The sequence below is a fragment of the Dryas octopetala genome, chromosome 6, assembly GCF_963921425.1.
Source record: "Dryas octopetala chromosome 6, drDryOcto1.1, whole genome shotgun sequence".
Taxonomy (NCBI): Eukaryota; Viridiplantae; Streptophyta; class Magnoliopsida; order Rosales; family Rosaceae; genus Dryas; species Dryas octopetala.
In genome coordinates this window covers 13,291,736-13,309,639 of record NC_141371.1, presented here as the reverse complement: position 1 = coordinate 13,309,639, position 17,904 = coordinate 13,291,736, and the positions used below count along the sequence as shown (strand labels likewise).

Genomic DNA, 17,904 nt, shown 5'->3' with positions numbered 1-17,904 from the left:
TTGAATTAAAATTGAATTGGATAAAATAGTCGTTTTACAATAATGATAATTTTAATAAAAAATTAGGATTAAATACCAAATTTTAATAATTTTTTGATATAGCATGAAGATCATATAATATTTCAATTGAACTACTAAATTTAAATGTAATTTTTTAGATTAGGTCACAAATATATTGGCGCCTTTGATTTGAGCCTTTTTCATTTGACATTTTTGTCCTTTGGCCCACATATGATGGGTGTTAGTTAAAATTTATAAGGTTTTGACAAAATTGCCCTTGAGGCTTTTATATTATCTTGAAAATTTGCTAATGTAGTCTCAACTTCACATTTGGTTGTGACTATACGACACTCACAACTTCAAATTTACTTGTGACTGAACGACAGTCACATCAAAGTTGTGAGACAATCACAGTTAAGTTGTGACTTAATTGAATTATTTTTAGAAAAATTATACTACAATATAGTATAAATAGAGATCAAAACAATATTTTTACTCAAAATAATACATAATATAGTGGTGTGAGTTGTCTCTTTCAATTATCAAAACAGTCACAGTTAAGTTGTGACTGAATTGATTTTTTTTTTTTTAAACAATATAGTATAAATTGATGTAATATTATTTTTATTTTTTTATTGTAGTGGCATGTGATGTAATATTTGTAAATTTTAATACCTTTTACTTTATTATTTTGTTTGACTTTTCAACTAGTACCTAATCTAAAATGCTATTTAATTTTGGTACCTAAACAAAAAAGTTAATGAAATTTAGTAGTTAAAATCAATAGTGTCTAATTTTAAACCCCCTAATCACCTAAAAAATTTGCCTAAACCCCCACCTATCTAGAAACTCTTTCAAAACCCCCTATAACTTATAATCTTAAATTACTCTTCTGACGCACTCTGACGCACGCTGACATCACTGTAACTGAATTTTGGTGAAACTGTTTTTTTTTTTTTTTCTGGAATTGAAGTTTTTGCTAAAACTCAATATTTCGCTAAAACTAATTTCAAACACTGAAATTGAATTTCATTACACTAAAACTGAATTTCAAGAATTCAGTTACACTAAAACTGAATTTCAAGAATTCAATTACACTGAAACTGAATTTCAGAAATTCAGTTACACTAAATTGAAGAATTCAGTTATAAATTCACTTACTGAAACTGAATTAAGTGATGAAACAATTACACCTTGACTAAAATGCAATTACACCTTAATTAAAAAACAATTACATCTTCACTAAAACAATTACACTTCACTAAAACAGTTACACCTTTACTGAATTCTGTTTCACTAAAAAGAACACAGCAACCTTATCCAAAAAAAAAACAACAATACAACAAGCCATCGAGATGAGAGAAGTAGCCAACACAGCAAGCCATCGATGTGAGCCTATCAAACAACTTTAGACTAAATTCAGTTTCAGTCTGAATTCAATTTCAATGTATTCAGTTTCATTGCATTCATTAAATTCAAATTCAGTTCACTGAATGCACTGAAACTGAATTCAGTGAAATTGAATTTAGTGAAACTGAAACCCTAGACAACGTCGTCCGATCACCTCACGCGCGATGAGTACACGACAGTCGCCACTGCCTCGATCTGTTTCTACCTACAAGTTTGATTCATCATATTTCAGAACCATAATTTCATTCAAAATTCATTTAAAACTCATGTTTCACGAACTGAAACTGTTTAATCAATAAATGAAGTAAATTTGTATATACTTATAAATCAATTAAAAAACCCACATTTCTATCCGATTAATAACAAATTCAATTAAAACAGATTCACAAATTATACATTTCACAAACAGATTCACAAATCAATTTCAAATTAGGGCTTTTGAAATTCAATGCAATTGAACCAAAATTTGTAGACCAGTAGAGAGAGACTGTCAAGGGGAGAAGAATGAGACCGGAACCACTTCAATCCGCCGCCGATTCGCCGTCCACGGTGGTCAGTTGGAGAATCGGAGACCACCTTCACACTCACCACGTCGAGAGGAAGCTTCTGGAAGTGGAGAGCGGCTGCGACGTCGCCGGATCGCGAAGTCACCGCCGGAGATGATGATCGGACTTCGGGCTGCATTTGGGTTTCTGTGGATTTTATGGGAAAGAAAAGGCCATGGATAGATAGAGGAGGAAGAGGTGAGAAGAACCCAACCGGTTCGACACCTCGTCGTCGCCGGAATTGACGGATCGCCGGCGAGGGAGCTCGGGTTTGTCTAGACCGATCTGGCGTCGATGTTATGTTTCGCGGAGAGTGGAGGGCAAGGAGAGGAAGATGAAGGAGAGAGGCACCAGATGGGAGAGAGAGAGAGAGAGAGAGAGAGAGAGAGAGAGCACCCATAAATTGAAAATGAAAACTAAAAAAAGGGGTAAAACTAGAAAATTAAAAGATGGAGAGTCAAACTTGGTTGGGTATTAGTTGACTAGGGGGTTTAGGAAAATATTAAGTGTAAGATTGGGGGTTATAGGAGAGGTAGATTTTGGGTGGAGGTTATGAGAGATTTTATCTCTAACTAGGGGGTTTATAATTATTAACATTAAAATCAATGGACCTTAATTTTAATGTAGAAAATAAATAGTAATGTGTATTTGTCACATCAGATTAGGGCACATAGGTCTTGTGCCCTAAGAAGGTACAAAATCTTTTCCTTTTTTCTTATATATTTTATGTACATGTATCCAATTCATGAGTAGTTGTAATCATGCTTGTATTTGATCTCTAACTAGGGGGTTTATAATTATTAACATTAAAATCAATGGATCTTAATTTTAATGTAGAAAATAAATAGTAATGTGTATTTGTCACATCAGATTAGGGCACATAGGTCTTGTGCCCTAATAAGGTACAAAATCTTTTCCTTTTTTCTTATATATTTTATGTACATGTATCCAATTCATGAGTAGTTGTAATCCTGCTTGTATTTGATCCTTTTCTTATGATCGCGCATGTTTTTCCCCTGCTTTCATAATATTTCTTTAAATTATACACAATATGAGTTTATTAGACTTTCTCATTCTGCAGATAGGTGCAGATAAAAATCATGTTCCCACGATCGACTAAAATACTTTTTAATTATTCGACTTATAACAATATCTGACAATAAAAGGTTTAGAAGAAACAAAAAACAAGTTAGGGAGAAACGACAGGCAAAGAGCAATATCTTTTAGCCTTATTTCATGATTTACCACTCAAAACTGTTTTTCATTCCCATATTACTATTAGAAATTTTTTTAGTGCCTAATTTTAAACCCCCTAATCACCAAAAAAAATTTGCCTAAACCCCCACCCATCTAGAAACTCTTTCAAAACCCCCTATAACTTATAATCCTAAATTACCCTTCTGACGCGCGCTGACGCATGCTGACACGTGCTGACGTCACTGTAACTGAATTTTGGTGAAACTTTTTTTTTTTTTTTTTTTTTTAGAATTGAAGTTTTTGCTAAAACTCAATATTTCGCTAAAACTAAAATCAAACACTGAAATTGAATTTCATTACACTAAAACTGAATTTCAAGAAGAGGGCTGCTATTTGCACACCCCTAAATTTCTTTTTGCACACCCCAAAATTTTAATTTGTGAAATGACAAAAAACACCTAAAACAAAATTACCCAAAACCCCATCCCCTCTATCTCTCCTTCCCTCTCTCTACCATCTCTCCCCGTCACAGCCCAACCCAGCCCCGCCCCAGCCCTCCCCTCCTCTCTCTGGTTTTTCTCTCCGGCGACGACAACCTCGGCCCTCCCAGCCCAGCTCTGCCTTGCGCCGAACCCCCCAGCCTTGCCCCGCGCCGAACCCCCCATCCCAGCCCTGCGCCCAACTTCTCCTCCATCTCCGGCTTCTCTCTCCTCTCTCTGGCTTTTCTCTCTGACGATAACCCCAGCCCACCCCGCCCCGCGCCCAACCCAACCCAGCCCAGCCGAGCGCAGCCCAGCCACGCGCCGACCCTCCCCTTCTCCCTCCAATGCCGAACGGCCCAAGTAGACATTTTCGAGTAGCTAGTTCGGCGAGTACTTGCCGAACGAGTCCTTGATGTTCGGTGGGTACCTGCCGAACAACACTCACATCGTTCGGCGGATGACTGCCGAACGAGTGTGACATTTTCGGCGGACCAGTGTCGAACGGATGCTGCGCACGGGAGGAGAGAGAGAGAGGAGGTGCTGCTGCGGGGGAGGAGAGAGAAAGAGAGAGGAGGGTGGTGCGGGGAGGGTGCGGGAGGGAAGGAGGTGGTCGGGTGAGGGGCTGGGGTGGGCTGTGACGGGGCTGGGTTGGGGTGGGCTGGGGAAGAGGGAGGGGGAGGGGGAGGGAGAGAGGTGGTTCGGTGAGGAGGATGGGGTGTTTTTTTTTTTTTTCTGAGTTGATGGGGTGTGTTGGATAAAATGGGGATATTATGGTAATTGGAAGGGGTGTGTGTATGAGAAAATTTAATTATGGGAAGGGTGTGAGGGTGTGAAATGAGAAAAAATGGAAAAAGGGTGTGCAAAAAGAAAAAAAATGGTGTGCAAATAGCAGTACTCTTCAAGAATTCAGTTATACTGAAACTGAATTTCAGAAATTCAGTTACACTAAATTGAAGAATTCAGTTATGAATTCAGTTATGAATTCACTTACTGAAACTGAATTAAGTGATGAAACAATTACATCTTGACTAAAATGCAATTACACCTTAATTAAAAAACAATTACACTTATACTAAAACAATTACACTTCACTAAAACAGTTACACCTTTACTAAATTCCGTTTCACTAAAAAGAACACAACAACCTTATAAAAAAAAAAAACAACAACAACAACACAACAAGCCATTGAGATGAGAGGAGTAGCCAACAATACAACGTCGTCCGATCACCTCACGCGCGACGAGTACACGATAGTCGCCACTGCCTCGATCTGTTTCTACCTGCAAATTTGATTCATCATATTTCAGAACCATAATTTCATTCAAAATTCATTTAAAACTCATGTTTCACGAACTGAAACTGTTTCGCGAACTGAAACTGTTTCGCGAACTGAAACTGTTTAATCAATAATAACATATAAAACAAACTAGTTCAAAAAAAGTAGTTACTAGACAAACTTTGCTGCAATAGGTTCTTTCTTTTGGTCATTTTTTTATTGCACCAAAAATGAGATGTAGAAGACCACAACATAGCACCAACTACCATACAAGCCTAGCACGCCACTAAAATTTTAACATTATATGAAATGGCACAATGTCTAATAGAATTTTCTCAATCTTTGCTAATTATCATTCACGCCAAACATTTTTGGAGCAACACACATTTACAACAATACCCAGTTACAAAAACACACAATGAGGTTCGATTTGGGGTTTTTTGATTCATCAACAATTGGTCCAATCCAAACACATAGAATTAAAGAGTACAATGAGGAGAAGAATATTAGTACCTGACTCGACGGAAATGGCTACCGGAAGACAGAGATCACCGGCGAGGATGTCGCCGGCTTCTCTTCTTCGAAACGACGGACTTAGGGGTCGTCCAAATCTTCTGAGGGCACCAGTGGACTTGGGATGACGAGAGGAAGCCATCCATGACGGTTTGACACCTCTTCGTCGTCGGAACTGGCGGATCTCCGGCGAGGGAGCTCGGGTCTGCCTAGACCCGATTCGGCGTGCACGCTAGCTTTCATGGCGAGTGGAATACAGGGGGAGGAAGAGGGAGGAGAGACGAGAAGATTGGGACTGGTATCGCCGGCAACCGTCGCCGGATGACAGAGCACGCGCCGAAAATAGTCGCAGGGAGAGAAAGACACGCACAGAGATGAGAGAGAGAGAGAGAGTGAGAGAGTGAGAATGAGATTAATGAATCTCATGTTCTGATAATCTGATTTTCAAATGGAAAGGGGCATAACCGGATTTACAATAAAAATAAAAGTCAATATCAGCTGTATACCCATTGACCTGGGGGTTTAGACAAAGATTTAAGTAAAACAGGAGGTTATGAATTAACTACAAGAATGGTTGGAGGCTATGAATTAATTAGAATAGAACTAGGGGGTTTATAATTATTTACATAAATTTTTTTTGTTCCAAGTTACCACTTATAACTTACATCTGTGTCCCATTTTACCTTGTTCCGTCAACACCTCCGTCAAAAATGCTGACGTGGTGCGCTAAATATGTGCCACATGTCACATCTTTTTTTTTTCGGATTTTTGCTATTTTCTTATTTTTTTAAACTTTGAAAATTAATTAAAAATAGCTTCAGACTTAGAAAAATACACGAAAAAATTCCTACAAATTCGTCTTGACTAGTATTAATTTAATATGGGGTCAAAATACCAATTTTCCCTCTGAGTGTTTCTGAAAAATTTGAGAAGTCCCAATTTATTTCTAGAAAATTAAGCAAAATTTCCCTCTATTAAATAAATTCTAGAATTTCTGTAAAGTCTCGGATGAATTCTCAAAAATATTTTGAAAATTACCAAAAACCTGTTTTAGAGAATTTTTTTGAGACTTTATAGAAATTGTAAAAATTTTCTAAAATTTATTTTATAGAGGAAAATTTATTTCAGGAGATCTTTTGGGAAGCAAGTGTTCACGAGAAATGTATTGTTAGTTTTTAGAAGACTAAGTGCAGACCTCGTATTTTTTGGAGTTCGAGAGATTATCCTATGAATTTTCAAAGAGTTTAGAGTATTTTAATTTTCTAGAAATAAATTTGAACTTCCCAAATTTTGCTGGAAACACTCAGAGGGAAAATTTGTATTTTGACCCTATAGTAAATTAGTACTAGTCAAGACGAGTTCGTAGCAATTTTCTCTGTATTTTTCTAAGTCCAAAGCTATTTTTTATTCATTTTCAAAGTTTATAAAAATAGCAAAATAACAAAATAGCAAAAATCTCAAATAAAAGAAAAGATGTGACACGCAACGCACATTCATCGTGCTACGTTAGCATTTTTTACGGAGGTGTTGACGAAACAAGGTAAAATAGGACACATGTGTAAATTATAGGTGGTAACGTGGGACAAAAAAACTTTCATGTGCTAATCTGGAAATGAAAAACAATTTTGGGTTGTAAATCGTGAAATAAACCTATCTTTTATTTATTTTAAAGACACGACTCCTCATATGCATGAGTAGTTAGAGGTCTTAATGATTCAAATCCTTTGCAGCAATATACTATTATACTATCAAATGTAGCAGAATGCCTTCTCACTGTGTTCTAGTACTTAGAACCATGGCATATGACCAAGTTAGAGGCTCAACTGGTCCAAGGTATACCCTTTCATAAAGCATATATATAATATATCTAGAACTTCTTTGTGAAAGTCAGTCAAAGACGCATAGGAAGGAAACAAACCTTCCATTGATTAGTTTGGAAAATAGTAGAAACTATGGGTCAGTTTGGTTGCCGGGAAAATTTACAATGCAAGACCAATAAAAAGGAAATTTCAAACTGCCAAATTATACTCTTTTTACTGTTACTGGTTTTTAAAGAAAATGAATCCATATTCTGCACTTGTCTGGTTTCAGTTTAAGTTCGAATGTTTAGCATTTCTTTACCTCAGTTGTCAAGGCAACCATATAGGGGTTGATTTATTGTTAAGGACACCCTAGAGAGACGAAAGCTTTACCTTGGCTGCAAGGGGAAATAGGAAAATTTATTAAAGTTAGAAAAATTTAACTGGAGTTCAAGAAAGATTTGAGCGAACGGTAATAGATTTTAACTGAATTTTGTGTTTATTAGCTGAATTTATTTGTGATAACAAATAACCTTTTTATTTTTGTTTTGAATTCTTCTCTTCCATTTTTGTCTAAACAGGTATATCCTTTGATCTGTCCCATAAGGAGCTATTTTGCATAGAAGAGCAAGATGTGTTCGACTGATAAAAGTTCAGAGCTATAGCTATAACCACCGCTACAGATATAGCTATATCTATAGACATAACCAATGCACACACTCTAATGAAATAATTACCAACTATAAAATCATAATTAATAAATTTTGGGCTCCCTCTTGTCTTCGATCAATAGACTATACCCATTTCAGAACCAAATATAAAACCCAAAAAGACAAAAACCATTTGAGTATTAAGTTCAGAGTCTTCTACTTTACAAATATTTGAAAAAAAATAAAATAAAACCAAAAGCAAATATCCAGAAAAGTTCAATATTAAATTATTAAAGCAAATATAAATGCAATGAGATTGGACGAGTTTTGTTTTCAGCACCATCCAACCATCGGCAGCGACCATGGTGGCAGCCATGTTTCCCGCCATTTTTTTAGTCAATAAAGATGGAAATTAGGAATAGAGTTTAAGTAATGAAAGGAGGTAAGGTAAATTTGAAAATATTGGTGAGTGAGAAGAGTAACTTAATACTTTGTTTTAATTTGGTGAGGGTAGGAAAATAAGAAAGACGGGTGGAAAAAGCATCACTCATTATAAATAGCCCCCATCAACTTTTACTTGTATCTCAATTTAGTCCTTCAACTTTTAACTTGAACAATTTGAACCATAAATTATGAACTAGTGTCAATTATAACCTTTTGCAAGTAAGATCGTTTAAATGTGGATGGCAAATGCACATGCTTGGCACATGAAGAATTAAAAGAGCATTGTTTAAATGCTTGGATAGAATACTTGATTGTGGTCTACTCACGATGAATTAAGAAATGAGGAGGGAAAAGAAGAAAGCAGGGTCAGAATGCATTAAATGGTGAAAAATTGAAAATAAATACAACACTAGTATAAGGTGTTGTATTATCAGTATATTATTATCAGTATATTATCAGTGTATTATGGTGGAATGCATTGAATGCAAATTCCACATATATTATCAGTATTGTACACCTACCAAATAAAGTGTTAAATTAAATACACAATTTACCTGCTTATCTAGCTTCGTTTCTTGCCACATTTGATTCTTTGCACGGACAATTTTCATTCAGAAGTTGGAAACACCTTGCTTGATCCATATCCATTGACAACCTAGTAAATTCTCTCAGCCGTGGATACAGGACGAAGGAAGACAACAATGACTGTGATGTTGTCTTTGCTGCCACGCTCTGCAGCTTCTGTCGCCAATCTCTTTGAGCACATTCCAGGCTCTTTCACAGTGTCCTTGATTATGCTTACAACCTCTGCATTGCTCACAACATCCCACAGTCCATCACTTGCCATTACCTGCCAAGCAACCAGGCTTTTTCAAAAAGATAAAAAGAAAAAGAAGAAATTATAGTTACTATTGTATATTCTAAGATTAGTTATTTTTAAACAGAGCAAACTCTATATGTGGGTTCCAATGCCTAATTGCCTATCTAACAGTATCATGTCCATATTGTATGTTTCTATAAATCCTTCTTAATACAAAATAGATAAATTATATTGTCAGAAGTAGACCCTGGAATCCATTAGAATAGATGAGACATATATGAAGTCTAATTCTTCATTAAATTACATTCCCGTTTCAATAATTTTAAGAAAGTGACGGAACCAAAGTTCACAAAAGCCCAAGGTCAATTAATTCTCCTGAATCGTAGGGGAGGAAATCCAATATAGCATCTCACAATATCCCCCAAAGAATTGAAAAATAAAAAAAGACTCTCTAAGAACACTTCAGTACATAAAATTAATGTAGAAGGCAATGAATTAGCTCTGGCATGAACATGTGAAAGCCTTATTAAATTTGGAAAAATGATATACTTTTAGCTCTGGCAAAAATTTAACATTTTGATCAATTCTTCAATGGAACTATGGATCAAATATAAATAAAAGAGAAAGAAAAAAAATTCTTCCACAGCATTTGCTTTAAGAAATTATGAAACATCTTAGATAAGTATGAATTTTCCTTGTCAAAAATAAATAGTATACAAATAAATTTTTTCTAGTATTCTTAACCTCGTGGAACTTTTTCACTCCTAACCAAGCTCACTGAAATTTTTAATTCAATCCAGCATGGCATGAATGCCAGGCACTAGCAGAATATGTTAAGTTTATGATACAGAACTTCCCAGTCAATATTAGCTGTTTATAACTTTATATTAATCTAAAGGCAACTGATTAAATGTGTAGAACTTTATTATAACCCAACAGCTAATGGCCTTGAAATCTTTCTTCTGTCTTTCTTTGATAAGTAAGTGGCCTTGAACTTTATTCACAAGGGGTTCTTTCCTTATTCACTTTTTATCCTTTCTTCCATTGAGATGTTTATATTTGCACTCAATACAGATTTTTCCAAAATTCAACTGTACATTATCCATTCATATTTTAGTAATTGAATATAATGTCCAATAACCAAATAATAGTCCTTACCAAATACTCATCCTCTGCAGACAGAATAGTTTCAGTTATCTCTGGTTCTGCGGTTACAGCAGGCTTTAGATCATCATCACCTATGGAACGAGTGACCTGTTGAAAGAAAAAATGTACAAGAATGGTTGGCAAGAAATCTTCTAATGTAATATAGACTAGTATTGTATGAAAGTGATTAATTTCTCTTTGGTAGCTTTGTATATATAAAATAACCATACATGAGGCCTAACTAAGTGCCGCATATGTGGAACATAAACAACGAAACACACATCATTGTTTCCCTTGCCGAAAACATTACTTTGACATTATTTGCTTTTCCTCATGAAAATTTGATCAATTGTCGAATTTATTATAATTCACCAAACAAGTTCTGAAAAATTACTAGAAACGAGGTTGCTAGTGAGACTTCCATTGGGAAAATAATAAGATTCTGCTCATATAAGTAACAGCGTACAATCCATTTTGTCGCCAAACCAAATTGAAGAACATTACATTTTTGGAAGACAACATTGCATGACATGATGATAATTAAAGAGACAAACCTGAAGAGCAGCAAGACCAACCCGCCAATTATCGACTTGCCACTTTACTTGTCCCCCTGCAGCAATAACCCGCTCTCTCTCCTCAAGACAGCTTGCAACATGATCCTAATATGTCATTGATTATAATCAGGAATATAACACCTTGTAGTAAACCAGAACAGCCAAACAAGAATGTAACAAATCCCACTCACCTTGCTTAGAACAAAGGGGCAGCCAGCCCGACATAATATTGTCCTGCAATCACCTGCATTAGCTACAAAAAGCTTGTTTCTAACAATAAGAGCAGCAGCTGCAGTGCAGCCAGGATGCCAGTCTTTCTGGATTACTTTTTTGGATTTACGACAAAAACCCAGTTCAGCTCGAAACGCAATATCTGTCTTAATGAATGCTTCGGATAATGCTTCACTTGGACTGCATTTATAAATAAGTAAATTACAGATGAATAAAATATAAAATATAAAAAAAGTTGGAAACAAAAACTGAAGGAATAAACCTGCTAATCGAACTTAAAGCTTGCAAGAATCCTGGAAAAGCTCGAGCTGAAAATTCGGCAGCTGCCGCACCTACATATGTTACAGTTATGAACACTAAATTATTATGCAACTGAGCACTGGAATCTGGATGCACTAAGAAATAGTCAAAGGACTAAATCAATGCTGACCCTTGTAGAAGTCCCAAATACACAATTAGAATTTAAGTAAATCACCTCTATGACCATCAAAAATGCCAAAAACATGGATATTCCCTTCATTGCACATATGGGGCAAAAGGAAATGTGTATCCTCCATGGTCTCCCTTCTCCCGCATGTAGCAAAGGATCCCCAAGAAAGTATTGGATGGTATGCGAAGGGATCATTTGAAGCATCAAGCCAGATTTCCATACCGGATTTACTTTCACAAGCTCTTTTGGTGAAATTTTCTCCCTGAGTAAACCAGTTAATACCCTCTTGATAAGCTTGAAAGTTGTTGGCCGAACATATAGGTTGATCACCAAGATAATTAGGAGATTTTCCGCAGGCAATATCTGGTTCTTTCGTTCTCTTTCTGTGTTCCAAAATTGTTCCAAGTTCTGCAACTATATCATCAAAGGAAGGTCTGTTTTGAGAATTTGCATCCCAACACCTCTGTATCAGTGATAATAAAGTTGATGGAGCACCAGACACAGGACCGGCAAGAATGGGTCGCAATCCATCAGACACCACAGCTGCTGTAAGTTGCTGCTCAGTGTAGTTCATCTCCAGTACAGTGTGTGCCTGCCAGCAATATAAATATTATCCCATGAGCTTTACACTGACAAATATGAGGAGTCAAATCCATTTTAAAAGCCATCTTCAACTAACTGCAAAATGGAAAAACTACAAATTGTGTTTGACATTAAATTTATGATCCACCACTATAAAAATGAAAATGCTTACAAACAAGACCAATAGTCTAAAGGTCCAATCTGAGATGAGGGCAAATTAGAAAAGTAATGAAAACCAAAAAAGGAACAACTTTTTAAGAACTAAGCCCTCTCTTTGTACATTAAAGTGCAAACACGTGTATCAGCAAAAAGAATCTATAAATCAATATCTCCAATCATAACATAAGTTGAGCTACATAAAAATAATAAAGGCTAACCTGGGCTTCTGCACGAAGATCAGTATATGGAACAACCCCAGTAAGAAGCTCACTGCAAGAGGATCATATTGAAATTTCATGTTCATTGGAAAAAGAGAAACAAAAAAGTATATTGCATATTTTTCTATACAGTAATAACAATAATAAAAAATTTATTGGTATAAAAAAGTAATAACCCTAATACTACTATTCAGAGTGATATGACAATAAGGCAATCTAATAAATCCAAACCAAAGGTATGGATGGGAATGTAAAACTTTTAAGCTTGTGGCAGTGTCATATAAATTACCACACTCTGCATATGAAATCTCTAATATATGTATTCATATACATACACGAAAATGTTCAAGTGTGGACTGTCTGCGCATTTGAACACCCAAGAGACAGTTCACAATGCGTACGTCCACACTTGAACCAACCTGTATATGTATATATATAAAGTAAATGCAATGCAAACTAACACCACACACACGCTTACACACAGTTTTAACATCATTAATCTTATCAAAAGTCTGAAAGTAGTTTTTCACAGAAATTGGCAAAACACGTCATTTTATATCATAAATAATAACTTCCATGACCCAGGACCCTAACATATCTACAACATAATTTCTTAATGATTTTCCATGCTGACAGCTACCACATTCCTTGTTTCTGCAGCTGTCTATATTTTCTAGGTCAGAGAGGATTTACGAAGCATATAATGAGTAACCATTTCGGACCATTCTTTTCTTGGTATCACTATAAATGCGCATTCATCCAGGTTAAAAATTTACTACCATCATGCATTAATAGAGCTTAATGTTGACTATGTAGTTGACGAGTTCAAGTCAAAATCCTGATTTCAATAAGTATGACCCAAATGAGGGAGAAACGATATTAATCATTGTTTGACATCCAAGCAGCTAAAAGCTAGATTGATAACAAACCATGTTCTTGAGAAACAATTGAGAATAACTGTGCATACCTATGTACATTATTGTTCAAGACAGACACTATCTTTTTTTTTTTTTTGGCCAAAAGACAGACACTATCAACTATAGCATTCCTGGTAGTGGTAACAGGGTTACAATCTGCACTCACACCTACAAGAACGTAAGTAGGCTATTGACTATTGAGCCTGCCCAGCCTAGGCAGGCTTATGGCTAGGGTTGTTATCAGCCTAGTACAAACAATTTTTTTGAGTCTCATAGATACAGTTTAAGATCCATCTAACAGAAAAATAACTAAGTCTTTTGATCCCAGAAATCTATCCTTTTATCAATCCAGCTTCAGTTTCCTTTCTTCTCTTTGCTACAAGCTGTCGTGTGATTGCAGAATATTTTTTCTTTATGCCTATGTTTGTGTCTAGTCGCAAGAGGACATATGCAACACCCTGCATTACCTTTAACTTGTTTATGCTGCCCAATAATGGCATCAGAACATGTCAAAGCTCTTCCAACAGCATCACTTTTAAATTTTACCCTTGAATGATCAAAACAACAGTAAACCGAAGATCCATCATAGGGATTGCAAAATGATCTTAATATGAAGAATTTAAATAAGACAATTTCTTAAGCTTTGTGAGACAAAATGAACTTATTCAATTTCAACCTAAGTCACCTCATAGGGATTGCAAAATGAACTATTTGGTCAAAGTCTTCAAATCATCCATTTTTCACGACTTTTAGCTGCATAGGTTCTAAGTTCAGCATATCTCAAACAAGGTTATACTGTATCAGAAAACTCGATAGTCTCGTTACATCTATTCACAGGTCAAAGATCCTAAGAGTATGTACAAGTACCATATAGAAGTTTTGTTACAAAAAGAAAATTCAAACACTTATTCAATCCAATAATCCATAACATAAAGTAAACAGCATCACTCAAAAGTACACAACTGCATTTCCTTTTGTATCGTATTCATAGATATAAATAGAATAAAATTTGCAAGTTTTTATCATAATCAACTCTCAAATTCTTACTTGATTGATATACCAAAGCTGTAGACATCTGATTTTTCTGTATTTATTTCCTTCTTTAGTATTTCAGGTGACATGTAAATGAGTGTGCCAACCATATTTCTTTTGTGGAAACCTCCAGTAGGCTTGCCAGATGACTTCCAGTTCTCGCTAGAAACTCCTCTAAGATCTTTCTTGTATTCCGCCAAACCAAAGTCTGCTAAGTGTGGATAAAGATCTTTGTCAAGCTGCATTATAAAGGGAATAATATTAGTTAAGGGCCTCAAATTGTCAAAAAAAGAAAAGAAAAAAGATTTCTGTTTACTATAGAATAAGATACTTAAGATAGGCAATTACAAGAATATTTGCCGGTTTCACATCCCTATGTACAATCCCGAGGTTATGCAGATATTGCAAAGCCTTTGCTGGAAAAGGAAAGATTGGAAAGGAAAACAATGTAAAATCACCAAAATAAATCTTTATAGAAACTTCTGATTGAAAGTGGTGCAAAATGTAAAGTTACTAATTGCAGAAATTATTGCAGCAATAAGCTCTAATTGGCAACATCAAGATGAAGCAAGTTGCATCAATTCATGAGGTTGCACTAGTACAACAACTTGCCAAACTCATCAATTAATCCTAGGACGTCTTGTGGCTATCCACATTCTTATTTCTAATATATTTTTCTGAATAAACTTCTGATAGTATATCATCCACTTAACATGCAAGAAAACAAAACCACACACACACACACGTTAGTCAAAGGACTAATTGCGGACATCCCCTGTGGTGAGGCTAAAAATCACCGACCCCACAGAGGTTTAATATATGTATATGTATATGTATGTGAGTGTGTGTGTGTGTGTGTGTGTGTGTGTGTGTGTGCGTGTGCTTGTCCGTGTGCGTGTGCGTGTGCGTGTCCCTGTGTATTGTGACACTTAATACCCTTTTGTGGTACAATAAAGAGGGTAAAATGACAGAACCCATTTAATTGCAAAATTAAAGTTACAATTATAACACGCTTTTTATGCTAAACATATACAATGCATTTGCTAAATAATTAGTTCACATTTTCTATCTTAATAGTAGGTTTGAATACTAAGACAATCTAACTCATGAAAATACCTAGGAACAATCACTGAGCCAACAAAGTCATACCTAAGTGCACAGCAATCACGAGCACCTGATCAATACTGGGACTCCATTCTTCCACGTGTAATTTATCCGATAAATTGGGAGGTTCAAAGAATTCGAAGAAATACATGTAATTGGGTGGCTTTGCATGTGCCGCTACCAGTTTCACTATCCCCGGGTGATCCAGCTTACTTCAATATTATGATTAAAACAAAGGCACAAAAACAAAAAAATATTAAATGACATTGAAGGGTCATCATTATCATAATCATTCATCGCCTTAAAATGTTCAACATATATTCAAATTCATATGCATACATACGCATAAACAACTTATAGCATTCATGCAATGTACATGTAAATATATACATAAAAATACCATATCAATTGCAACTCCTTGTGGAACTTATCAAGGTCTTCAGAAGTAGACAAGATGGGTTTCTTCACAGCAACTTTCTTCGCATCCAAAATTGCTTCATATACAACACTCTCAGCCCCTACTCACACAATTAGAACCAAAAACCCCAAACAAGAAAATCAATTATTTAATCAATGAAAACAGACCAAAGAAAAAACAAGTTGTGGTAGCCATTGGGCAAACAGAGCCTTAGCAAGAGTCGGTTACCTCGGGCAATTGGTTTGAGGAGAGTGTAGGACGAAGGTGGAAGATGGAGAGGAATGGAAGTGCTGCTGCAGCAACCTCTAATGCACGCGTTCGGCTCCGCAATTTCTAGCCCCATCACCTCTCTCTCTCTGGTTGTGAGGCGTGTGGCGAAAAAGGGAGTGAGGATTTAAAAGTGCGAAAGACAGTGTCGGAGTGTACGGGAAAGAGGTTGGGTGTTGGAAGTTTCGTTCGGTTAGATGGGATGGGAATGGGATGAAATGACCAAACCCAGCTTCAATCATTCCCGGGTGTTCGGAAGTTTAACACGTTTTCTAATTCTAACCAGTAATCACCACGTTCCAAAAATTACAAAGAAGCATCTTGTTTTAATAAATCGTTTTGGCTCCGCTCATTCCATTAAAATTTGGCCAAATTACGTTTTTAGTCCTTATAATTTGAATCAAGTTTCATTTTGAGTTTATAGTTTAAATTGTGTCAATTTCGAGGATACAGGCTTAATTCCGTCAATTTGGTCAACAAAAATAGTATGTTATTTGCACAATTCGAAGTATTTTAGATAGTGACAATAATACTAAACCACTCAAAAGTAAAGAAACTAATTCGTGTTAACGAGTTATGTTCGAATCATATCATTTTGTGTTTGTATTAATATTAATTAACTCTAATCTAATTCATTTAATTAATCGTGTCGAATGGTTCAACTTTACTCAATTCATTTACAATTGTTTCGTGTTTAGATTGACCTATATATCTTGTAATCTAAATACAAAAACATAATTTCATTTATTTATAGGGGCGATTTTCGCACTCTTCTTGTCTTTATTTGCACTCCTTCACATATTTCTAAGATTTTTTTATATATTTTTTATATGTATTCCCAAATCTACCCTTTTATGACTTATTGGTTTATTAATTATTAATTCATTATCTAAGACATCAATGTCTGCAATCTTATTTGGATTTATTTATTTTTTCTCTAGTGTTTTTCATTTTTGTTAAAGAATGGCTCAAATTTGCTACAAGTGATGGGTGTGAAAGCAAGAATTATTAAGGAGAAGAGAACCATTATTATTGGCAATGGCCATCATAATTGGCTGTTTTAGATAATATTTGTCTTGAGTTGAAAATATCTGAAATAGAAAAAAAAATGAGAGGAAGAACAAGAAAGATCTAAAATACAGAGGAAGAGAATGAATGAAAAAAATCTCAACTTAAAAATTCTATTGTACGTGTTTATTTCTTTAGATTAGATTAATATTTATATTTGCTTATTGATTTATTTTGGGTTGAATTGCACTTACAGAGATATGAAAAAGAAAAGAAAGAGATAGAGAGAGAATATGAAAAATGAAGAAAATGAAAATTTCAATACAAAACAGCTATTAGAAAAATACTTAAAGTAGTTCAATTGTGACCATAGATATATATTTAGTAGGTAGACAATATTAAGCAAGTTCTTGAGATAATAGCACCGGAGAGAAACCTAGTCCTAGCATGATAATAGGTTAAAAAGAGAAGGCATAATACATAAATTAAAACATTTTCAACGTCAAAAGAATAAAGGGTAGATTTGGTAATACAAATAAAAAATATATAAAAAAACCATTAAACAAATGTAAAGGAGTGCAAATGGAGAAAATGAGAGTGTGAAAATCACCTCCCTATTTTTAAACCTACACTATCACTTATGCATTACTTATAAACACAAAAATCTATTTAATCCTATGTTTTTTTGCACTAATACCACC

General features: G+C 35.2%; 1 protein-coding gene across 1 annotated transcript; it reads right to left on the bottom strand.

Annotated features, from left to right (window-relative positions):
* Positions 1-8,666: 8,666 nt before the first annotated feature.
* Positions 8,667-16,410, bottom strand: LOC147282558 (protein kinase family protein / protein phosphatase 2C (PP2C) family protein). Its single transcript, XM_086248497.1, has 12 exons — positions 16,157-16,410; positions 15,911-16,028; positions 15,556-15,722; positions 14,755-14,822; positions 14,422-14,645; positions 12,458-12,509; positions 11,544-12,090; positions 11,331-11,400; positions 11,029-11,248; positions 10,838-10,942; positions 10,296-10,391; positions 8,667-9,167 (listed from the first exon to the last, which is right to left on the bottom strand). Exons 1-12 carry the CDS (start codon positions 16,269-16,271, stop codon positions 8,973-8,975), a joined length of 1,977 nt encoding a protein of 658 aa, XP_086104623.1. The 5' UTR covers positions 16,272-16,410; the 3' UTR covers positions 8,667-8,972.
* Positions 16,411-17,904: the final 1,494 nt, after the last annotated feature.

Excerpts from the sequence above, each read along its gene's own strand:
- LOC147282558 (XM_086248497.1), bottom strand. The coding sequence starts at position 16,271 with ATGGGGCTAGAAATTGCGGAGCCGAACGCGTGCATTAGAGGTTGCTGC. Across the intron at positions 12,091-12,457 it reads ATCTTCGTGCAGAAGCCCAG|GCACACACTGTACTGGAGAT; the intron begins GTTAGCCTTTAT and ends TATTGCTGGCAG. Across the intron at positions 11,401-11,543 it reads CATTTTTGATGGTCATAGAG|GTGCGGCAGCTGCCGAATTT; the intron begins GTGATTTACTTA and ends TAACATATGTAG.